Below are 11,211 nucleotides of genomic sequence, written 5' to 3'. Positions count from 1 at the left end.
GAAGTATAGAAATAGGGGAAGTAAAAAAGAGAAAGGAGAAATGTTAATAAAGGACGGTTTAAGGAGCAGGTCAATATTGTGGGCAATTGAAGCTGGATCCTCTCTAAGGAATCTTGTAGAAGGCATCTCAGAATTGTCCCACCCAGGAAGAGAGAAGCTGGGTTATTTATCCAGTAACTCCCTTCCCATTCCTCACTGTTGATGGAGAAATCCCCAAGACAGAGAAACAGAGGGATGAGGGCAGAACTGCCACCAAGCTGCAAGTAAGCTCAGAAGTAGGCCAAGGTACAGTGGGACAGGGCATCAATAGCCTCTGCTAACTCCCCACACCCAAATCTCACCCAATTTAGTAAGTGGCAACTCCATCCTCCTGTTGCTCAATCTAGAAACTTCATCCTTGGACTCATCAATTTCTTTCACACTCCACACTAAAATCCTTTTATTGTTATGTTAAAAATATATCCAGAATCTGGATATTTCTATCTCCTCCACTACAACTCTAGTCCAAGCCACCATCATCTTTCTCTTGGATTATTGCAAACACCTATGGCACCCTATGTAACAAGAGTGACCATTTAAAACACAAGTCCCTCTTCAGTTCTCAACCCTCCCAGAGCTTCCCATTACATCTATATAATAAAAGCCTAAGCGACTATTAAGGTGGAATGACAGAACAACTGGTCACTATGATGCGCACTGACCACCATGGTTTTCAGGAACATAACTCAATGCAGGAGCTGCCCCCTGGTGGTCAGTGTGCTCCCACAGGGGAAAGTTGGAGAGCAGTGGAACTAACAGCACAGCAACATGAAATATTGGTTCAGAGTCTCCTTGCAAGAGAAAGAAAAGCTGAGGCAGAATACAGTTTCTCTACTCCCGTGAGAATAAAACAGATTTACAAAATCTCATTATAACTATGGGAGAAAGAGAAGTTCTAAAAATTTCTTGATGAGCAAGGAATAACAAAGAAAATGAATTGCATGATACTCATTGTTAAAGATGTATATATTTGTCCATAATGCCAATTATATACCTGTATTTAGTGGGCTGTTTTATATTAGTGAACATCTTTAATAAAATGTACTTTGGCTTTCTCCTGCCCCTGTTTTGGTTCCTTTGTCTCCAAGTTTCTCATGAAATGTTTCCATTCCTCAGCCACACGTTCTTTTGGCATGGTTTTCAGGAACATAACTTAAGGATGGAAAAAAAATACTGTAACTTTCTCAATCCATTTGAGCATTATTATGGTACCACTAAATAGCATATTTTCATCATAAAATATACAATGCTTTTTATTAATAATGCAAGATTTAACAGAAATATTGTTATTTGTTTCAGAAGGGCTCCAATGTTAATTTCTTGCTTTGCATTTCTTTCCTCATATATAAATGCAGGGGATATTTTTCTTCTTGGAAAAAGTGAGCATTCTTCAAAGAGAAGTAAAAGATTGACTTCAGTGTACATGTTTAACATCACAGGCACATGTAACTAGTGGAAATTCAGAAATGTCACTTCTTTCCAAAGTATGTTTAATGATGGGTTTGGTATATGTCTTGAATTAGGAACTGTGTTTGCTACCATATATATATATATATATATATATACACACACACACACACACACACACACACACACACACACACACATATTCAGCTGAGATTTAAACAAGATAACACCTGCCCAGCTGGTGTGGCTCAGTGGTTTAGTGTCAACCTATGAACCAGGTGGTCACAGTTCAATTCCCGGTCAGAGCACATGCCCAGGTTACAGTCTCGATCCCCAGTGTGGGGTGTGAAGGAGGCAGCTGATCAGTAATTCTTTCTCATCATTGATGTTTCCATCTCTCTCCCCCTCTTCCTCTCTGAGATCAATTTTTTAAAAAGATTAAAAAAGCAATGAGATAACACCTAGTCTGGAGGTTGGCAGTTACTAGTATTGATTCTGTGGCAGTTGCTAATATTAAATGTGTGGGAGCCAAAGTTTTTCAGATTTCCCTTGGCCTTTTCCTCATGATTATAAGATAGCTACTCTGGCTCTAAGCATCACATTCAAGTTTCAGAAAGGAAGAAGGAAAAGAGAAAAGGCAAAGATCAAAAGGCCAAGCCAACCAAGTGTTTCCCTTCTAAAGGCCTTTCCTTGAAAACCCTACTTACTTCTCTCTAGCCAGGATGGTCAATATAATTTGGAAAATAGTTTTTTCTTCCAGTTGGGCATATTGCCACCTTCAGCAAAAGTAGAGGACTAATAGTAAGGAAGAAAGGGAAAATACTTACTGGCCAAACAACTGGCAGTCTCTACCACATCCTTTTCTTGAAATAATATCACTTTTTTTCAAGATCATATCTGCAACCCATTGGTTATTTTCTAATTATAAGAACAACAAAGAAAAACCTTCACAAAATGACAGCACTGCTGTTTTCAGTCTAGTGTGCTGAATTGTAAGGGCTGGTTTAAATTTCTCAATGCTATTACTAAAGCAAGTCAGTTTCCCTTCTTTGGTGGGAGTGGCTTCTAATAGAAAAATAAAAGAATTTCAAATATTATATACTTAAAACTGTAATGAGTAGGTTTTAAGAGGATTTTTATTTTAAAAGAATATTTTTGCCTGGCCAGTGTGGCTTAGTGGTTGAGCATCGCTCTATGAACCAGGAGGTCACAGTTCCATTCTTAGTCAGGGCACATGCCTGGGATTCTGTCTCTAGTGTAGGGCATGCAAGAGGCAGCCAATCAATGATTTTCTCTCATCATTGATGTTTCTATCTCTCTCCCTCCTCTTTCCTCTCTGAAATAAAATATATTTTTTAAAAGGATATTTTCATGGCTTATTTGTAATACTAGAGGCCCGGTGCACGGATTCATGCACCAGTGGAGTCCCTTGACCTGGCCTGCAGGGATCTGGCTGAAACCAGCCCAGTGCACAGATCCGTCTAGGGCAGCGGTTCTCAACCTGTGTGTCGCGACCCCTTTGGGGGTCAAATGACCCTTTCACAGGGGTCGCCTAAGACCATTGGAAAACACATATATAATTACATATTGTTTTTGTGATTAATCACTATGCTTTAATTATGTTCAATTTGTAACAATGAAATTGGGGGTCACCACAACATGAGTAACTGTATTAAAGGGTCACGGCATTAGGAAGGTTGAGAACCACTGATCTAGGGCGTGTACGGCCCATTTCTCCCAGTCCCAATTGGCCGGACCCCAGCAGCAAGCTAACCTACCAGTTGAAGTGTCTGGCCCCTAGTGGTCAGTGCACGTCATAGCGACTGGTCGAACGGTCAAATGAATGTTCGGACACTAAGCATATTAGGCTTTTATTATATAAGATATATAGGATAATAGGAGTTTGGGGGGAAATAACTACCCATACATTAGAAGTATATTCACTCTTATGACCATGTTAGTACAGAAGGGTTAGTGGAAGAACTGGCTTTGAATTAGAAACACTTGGGTTTGCAATATAGGCTATTGAAAAAGCCTCTTAAGTGACCACCTTTCTTTTGCCCTTGCTGTTTACAGACCATTCTCACCCAGCGGCAGAAAGACCCTAAATCAGCCGTGGGCAAACTACGGCCCGCGGGCCGGATCCGGCCCGTTTGAAATGAATAAAACTAAAAAAAAAAAAAAGACCGTACCCTTTTATGTAATGATGTTTACTTTGAATTTATATTAGTTCACACAAACACTCCATCCATGCTTTTGTTCCGGCCCTCCGGTCCAGTTTAAGAACCCATTGTGGCCCTCGAGTCAAAAAGTTTGCCCACCCCTGCCCTAAATGTTATCCAATTGTCATCCTAGTCAAAACCCCTAGTAGCTGGCCACACAAAGAAGCCAAAATCCTTACAAGAGCCTCCAAGATCCCTTCCTCTATGCCCCATCCCCAACCTCCTTCCTTTCTGACCTCATCTTCTGTGTCTTTTCCTCCTCTTCCCTCTGCTCCAGTCATAATGACTCCTTGCTGTTCCTCAGACATCCCAAGCCCCTCTTCCTCCTCCCCTGCTCACCCCTCCCAAGCACTGACTGTTCTCTCCCGGAAGTATTTCCTCTCTGATATCCACAGGGCCCACCCTGTGAGGGTTTTGTTGAAGGTCACTATCCTGCCCATCATCTCCTTTTTATGCTTTTTTTTTCCTGTAGCACTTGCATTTATCACCACCATCTTTTCATTTTATTTCATTTCATTTAAGTGATAGAAGGGACCTAAAACTTTTACTCCTAGTCTAATACTTTATTTTAATAATTTCTTCAAAAAGGAGACAGGAAAACTAAGTCTTGAGAGTTTTCTGGGAAGATGGTAGTGATAGTAGTCTAGTGTTTGAATCTTCCTGTATGCCCCCATAGAAAAGGACAATGACAAAATAAAAAATAATCCGTTAACAGCTACAATAAAATTAGGTGATAAGATAAGAGCTACAGATTCCAAAAAGGAAAACAAGACCCTCATGGTATCAGGAAGAATGTGAAAGGAAGCAGAGAAGTTGAAGAATAACTTTTGGGGTTGTAAGATTTCCTTGTTATAAAAGCAGATACACTAATGTTTAGAATATTTATGCTAGTTATTTTTCCTTATATTTTTTAGATTTTTTTTCAGTTGTGAGATAAAACTGACATATAGCACCATATAAATTTAAGAGATATATCACATGCCAACTTGACTTACATATATTGTGAAATTATTACCACAATAACTTTTGTTACCACCCATCATTTCATTAAAAAATGGGGGGTTTTTTTCCTTGTGATGAACTTTTAGGATCTACTCTCTTATCAACTTTCAAATATATCATACAGCTGTATTAACTATAATCATATGTTGTACATCCTTAGTACTTGTTCATCTTATAGCTGGAAGTTTGTACCTTTGACCACCTTCATTCAATTCTCTCACCCCCCATTTTTTTTCTTTTTGTAACAACTAAGACTTCATGGTTTTTGGCAAGTCTGAAAATGAGTGGAGAGACATTGGCACAGTAATTGTAGCAATGATCAATGGTGGATAACAGCACAACAGATCATTAGACATTGTGTACTTCCCAATGGAAATGCACACCATGACCTATGAAGTATTCTTGCTAAAAACATCATATTTGAATCTGATCAAGCTTAGCTCTACTAATTTATAGGAAACACAGAGAACAGAGAAACACATTAAATGACAAAATTCAGAGCAGATACTCTACAATACAAAAGACTGGTCCCTTCAAAGACAATATTGCAAGGAATAAAAGATATATTAAAAAGAGACTTAAGACATAACCAATGGAAACAGACACCAGGAGGGTGAGGGCATGAGCAGGCTATAGGGGGATAAGACACATATGTACTAATAATACCTTAATCAATAAAGAAAGGAAAAATAACAAAAAGCAAACAAACAAAGACTTGAGACTTAGTAACCAACTGCAATATTTGTATCATGATTCAAATAAACTGTATAAAATGTATAAGTATTTTTTTTAGTATAAAGAAAGATATAACTATTTTTCTTGCTATCAGGATACTATAAATCAATGACTAGAAAGTAGCTTCCAACAAGACTAAAGCCTCATTTATATTTTTCTTTAATAAACACGTTGAAAGGGGGGAAAACAAAAACTAAGTCTTCCACTGCTTGTCCCAGAGGCAAATTCCATTACCATTTTTTTACATTACCATCTTTTCAGACTTGAATATAAGCATGCATATTATTCCTTGATTTTTGACAGTTATATACACCAGATTTTATTATTTTTCTTCTCAACTTTTATCTCCTCTATTGTAAGATGCCACACACTAAAGAAATCTTTCAGTTGTCAATTTAATAGCTTTCTAAAAAAAATGATTTTGCATAGAATTACTTGAAATTACCAGTATCTTCTAAGTTTGGCTCTGTATTTACCAGATCACTCTCTTCAAAAAGTGGATCACATATTATTTCTAACAAAATAATATTTAAATCACTTTGTAGTTCATTTTTCTAAAGGTGCAGAAAGTTAAATGTTTTTTCAGGAATAGTCTGTCCTCTGACACTGTCATTTGAACAGCCTAGTTTGCAAAGAGCTTTTCCACACATCTAATTCTTCCTATAGCCACTCAGGATGGGTACTATTCCCATTTTTAAAGAAAATGAACATTGCTTCTGAAACCAAGTCCTTCGCTCTCCCCATGAAACTGAGAAGGGATGGATGAGGAGCAAATCCTTGAGAGTAAGCCACATTTAAAATATTACAATTTGTGGGTGCTCTCCTTCCTGGGGTCATGCCCATGCCTTTCCCTTTCTCCCCCTCCTCATCCTCTGGCTCCAGGCACATTACCATTAGCTTCCTTGCTTCCAAGCTCCAAGGGCCCTCCCTTTACCTCTATAACTAGTTTCCTAAGCCTATTTCTTCTAGGAATTACTTTTTCTACCTCTGTGATTTACCAAATAAATATTCTTCTACAAAAAAAAATTACAATTTATGAATTGTGTTTCACAGGTTCTCAATAAGTTGGAAGGGAAATGTTTTTAATCCCATGTGTACTTATTTTAAAGTAACTATAAGTATAATTAAAAAACATATTCATACCTGAAACCTATATGTTCATGTTGACCAATATCACCCCAATAAATTTAATAAAATAAAAACATATTCATCTACTTACTCATCCAAACCTTTATTAAGTATCTATGATATGCACAATCTTGTGCAAAATATTAAAGGAATACAAAGATGGATTTTAAAATGATGCCAACCCTCAAGGAGTTTACAATCTAATGGTAGTGACAATTAGTTTAACACAAACTATAAAAAAGGAATAGCAAATAAACATTTGCCCTTAATTAGGAAAAATCACCTTATTTCTTCATTTAAAGCATAAATTTCCAGTAGGTAAATACTGCTATTATATACCTTTATTAGTTAATACTCTTTATAAGTTGATTATTTTTATAAAAGAAAATGTCTCACTCTATCACATCTTTATGACTGGTTTAAATTTTTACAACAAAAAATTTGCTTACAGAGGAAAAATGATAGTCATAAAATCAAATTAACATCATTCTCAGAAAGACAAAGTGTGTCTGCAATAATATGTAAAAAATTGAACATTCTGGTTCTAGTATTAAAGAGATAACCCTGAATTACTTTGGAGACTTGCCTTGGACAAGTTATTATGCACAATTTCATCTCATTTAAAACCAGCTTGATATTTATTAAGATTATAATTCAGAATGCTATAATTATTTATATCCGTCATAATACACAAGGTTAAAAAATACATATAAAAACTTCTAATAATTTCTATGTCAAAAATAATTTAGAATAAAACTAGAGATAAAAAGAAAAACTGATAATAGGGTGGATAATTTAATAATAAACTTTCAGTGCAGAAATAAATGTAAATTTGCAAGTACCTATTTTTTCTATATTTTATTACTTTTAAAAAATGGTCCAGATTTTAAAAATTAAATAAAAATAAAAATGGTTCAGATAAACTTAACTAGTAAAACAACTGTGAGGGTTCATTTTGTGAGATGTATTGCAGAGAAAAAGAATGGGCAAACAGTACAATTTTAAAATATGTATTGAGTAATGCTTTCCAGAAAATTTTTTTCAAACAAATCACCAAAGGACAATACTTTTCTCTGCTCTCAATGCTAAGCCATTTTTTTCTACCAAAAAATAATGACATAATAACTAATCAGTTTGTGACAGCTGTTGATTCTCAACTGCTTTTAAAAAATACAAGTAAGAGCAAAGTTGCAAACAGAGCTCATGTAGCAATTTAAAAAACTGAATAGGCAAAGCCGTACTCAGACTAAATGACTAATCAGCTGGATTTGCCTTTTTGGCTACAAATAACTTTGCTAAAGAGCCCTGCACACATCAGAAGGGTTCCTTCCCATCCATGTTCCTAACAAAACAAGCAAAGCTGCTAACACCGGATGCTGCAAATAACAGCACAGGCACAGAAAGGAGGCCCTGCTGATTCTGTTTTATTCTTCAACAGATTTCTCTTCTCCACTTTCTTCTTCGGCTTCGGCTTCATTTTCCTTACAAGAATCCTGGCTGTTGGTTTCAGTAAAATAATTTTCTTCCCCATTCTCTCTTTCTTCTATATTTTCTTCTTCATTAAAGCTAGAGGGAAAAATGTATCAATCTTTCAAAGGAAAAATGATTTGTTTAAAGGTAAACAAACCCTTTGCAATGTATGTCATCATGAAGTCAGTCTTCCTCAAGTGTATGAGCTCCAATTTATCAAGAAAACGCTATAAAAGTGCCAATTGGGAAAGTAAATATTCCTCTGAGAACTCATTTATTTCAAAACTTGGTTTACTCTTTAAACTTCGCTTGAAAGCATGTTGTTATTTTCATTATTTATGCCAGTCAGAACTTAAATTATTCTGCTTAAAAACAAGGTATTTCATCACCATGCAATATTTGAATGTGTCAAAAATATCAATATGTTTTACAACAGTTCACATGTATTTCATTAGGTAAAGTTCATTTTAAAATATTATAGAACAGAATTTTTACTTTCTTGCAAGTAAGAATTTTTTCAGAGGTATACCATTCAGACATTTTATATATGTTACCTTTCTTTATCTTCAGTGAAACTTTTCATCTCTTGATTGCTGAAGGACTCAAATATTTTTCCACTTTGGCCTTTCTTTGAAACAAACTCATCAGATATTCCTAGTGCTTTTAGGGTGTTAGAATAATGCTTTTCTGCTGCCATTCTTGCATTTTTCTATAGGAAAGACAAACCTTTTTAGATGAGAACAAAAGACTTTAACTTTCCATTAAAAATGTATGTGTTAAAAGCTCCAGGGAAAAGTAAACTCAATAATCACAGTTGGCTGAAAATATGCATCCCTTCTGACCAGCAATTCCATTCCTAGGTATATACCCAGAGAAACTACATGTGCCCCAGGAGACATGTATAAAAATGTTCAGAATAGTACTGTTTGTAACAACCCCAAACTGGAAACAACCTAAATATCAAAGTAGGATGGATAAATAAGTTGTAGTCTATTTATACAAAAGAGTAAAATAAAGCAATGAAAATGAATGAACTCTAGTTATACAACACAACATGGATGGATCTCACAAACATAATACTGAGCAAAAGAAACAAAATACAAGAGTGTGTATATGTGTATATAATATATGTATATATTATATATATGATATATATACATATATAATATATATGATTCATTTACAAAAAGGCCCCAGACAGGCAAAACTAAACTATATATAGGGATAAATCATAGGTGGTAAACTGCCAAGAAAAACAAGCAAATGCCTATCTCAAAATTTAGAATGGTGGTTACCTCTACGGAAGAGGGAGAGGGTTTGACCCGGGAGGGATGCATAGGGTCTGAGGTGCTGGCAGTGCTCTGTTTGTTAACCTGGGTGGTGGCCACTTGAATTTTGATATATAATTATTCTTTACACTGTGCCTATTTTATGACTGCTTAAGGATATCTGGAAAAATCAGTAAGAAAATAAGTTCATATAAGGCCTAGCTGTTTGGGCTCAGTGGATGGAGCATCGGCCCGTGGACTGAAAGGTTCCGGGTCCGATTCCAGTCAGAGGCAAATACCTCGGTTGCATGCTTGATCCCCAGCCCTGTTTGGGGCGGGTATAGGAGGCAACCAGTCGATGTGTCTCTCTCACATCAATGTTTCTCTCTCTATGTCTCTCCATTCCTTCTACTCTCTCTAAAAGTAAATGGAGGGATGTCCTCAGGTGAGGATTAACAAACAAAACAAAACAAAAAAAGTAGTTCATGTGATAGTTTTCAGAGGGTTTTTATGTGCCTACTGTAATTTCTGCTTTTTATAAGCCATATCTCTACTCCATCACAGATAATACAATCATCAGTGCTGTTATCTTTACTCTGTGGAGGAAGCAATAGATACAGAAAAAACACACACATGAATTTAGAACTGGGTTCAAATCTCCAGAAAGTTACTTCCTGGCTTTGGGATCTGTGGGAATTATGATGACCCTCTCATACTGGAAGCAAGTCGAAGTTGTCACAGTTCCTGAGACCACAGGCTTTACGGAGCCACAAGATAACTGGGGTTTGCACTAGGGCTTTGGCGTTAGTCTGCGTTTAGCTCCTATGAGTGGATATGAGCTAGGGCCAAGAATTGCCATCTGGACCTCCAACAAAAGCAAAATGACTAGGAACGGCCCGATTCTAGTGGCACCCAGTCTCACCCCCCAATTTAACAAATAAAGAAACCAAGATGTTCCCGTCACCCTCACTGAGTTTAAGCAGTTTGCTTAAGGTCCACAAGAATGGTAAGCAGTAGAACCAAGTCTCTTGACCCTTTCCTGGGTCTTTTCCACTCCACCATGCTGCTTTAATCTAAATGGTAGGGGTCATCCTGGAGTTTGAAGGTAGCCTAAAGCCTGACTTCAGCAATGCTCTTGCCCGATATCTGCCCAATCCAGGTACTCCAGTTAATGAGGGATCATGGAGTCTAATGTTCTATGGGAGAAATCAAAATAGTAAAGACTGGTTATAATGGATAAAACTATCAGCAGTGCATTTTCTGACACTCTGAAAAACTGAAAAAGGAACACTGTAACTGCTGCTAAAATGTACCTACGGTGAATAACTTTTTCGAAAAGAAAGTGAACAAGCATCCAGAGGCTCTGAATGACGACAGACCAGCCTTGAGGGAACTGAAAGGCACGCAAAGTACGAAGATGAGAACTGTGCTCCAAAGACTGTAAAGAAATCCCAAACCTAACTGAATGCATTAAGAATGGCATGTTCGAGAAACCAAGATGGCGGCATAGGTTAACGCCGGAGTTTGCTGCCTTGAACAACCACTTCAAAAATACAACTAAAAGACGGAACGGACATCACCCAGAACCACAGGAAGGCTGGCTGAGTGGAAATCCTACAACTAGAAGGAAAGAGAAATCCATACCGAGACTCAGAGGAGGCGCAGTGCGGAAGTGAAATACTAAGGTGCGGAGTGCATGTGGAGCAGGCCGGCGGTGGAGGGCGCGGTTGTTGTTTTCAATCGGGAGGGAGTTTCAGACTCTGAGCTCCAGATCCGGGAGAGTCTCTAGGAACCCAGACTCAAACGGGAGAAGCGGGACTGTCTGGCTTTGGTCGGAACTCAAATGCAGCTTTCTCTCCCGGGACTCTGAGAGGCAGAGCCCCTGGGGATGGATCTGAGAGCAGCCATAACTGCTCGCTCCGCCCGCCCTGTAGATCCCC

General features: G+C 37.4%; 1 protein-coding gene across 1 annotated transcript in view; it reads right to left on the bottom strand.

Annotated features, from left to right (window-relative positions):
* Positions 1-7,384: 7,384 nt before the first annotated feature.
* FAM161A (family with sequence similarity 161, member A) overlaps positions 7,385-11,211 on the bottom strand; it is a gene marked incomplete at its 5' end in the record, with an annotated part of 25,661 nt that continues 21,834 nt past the window's right edge. The window contains 2 exons of the mRNA XM_005884641.2: positions 7,385-8,099; positions 8,558-8,712. Of these exons, the coding sequence (XP_005884703.1) occupies positions 7,958-8,099; positions 8,558-8,712 (297 nt within the window). The remainder of the gene's footprint in view (positions 8,100-8,557; positions 8,713-11,211) is intronic.

Source organism: Myotis brandtii, unplaced genomic scaffold (assembly GCF_000412655.1).
Source record: "Myotis brandtii unplaced genomic scaffold, ASM41265v1 scaffold84, whole genome shotgun sequence".
NCBI classification, from domain to species: Eukaryota; Metazoa; Chordata; class Mammalia; order Chiroptera; family Vespertilionidae; genus Myotis; species Myotis brandtii.
The sequence above is the reverse complement of the archived record's forward strand: the minus strand, read 5'-3'. Positions and strand labels throughout refer to the sequence as shown.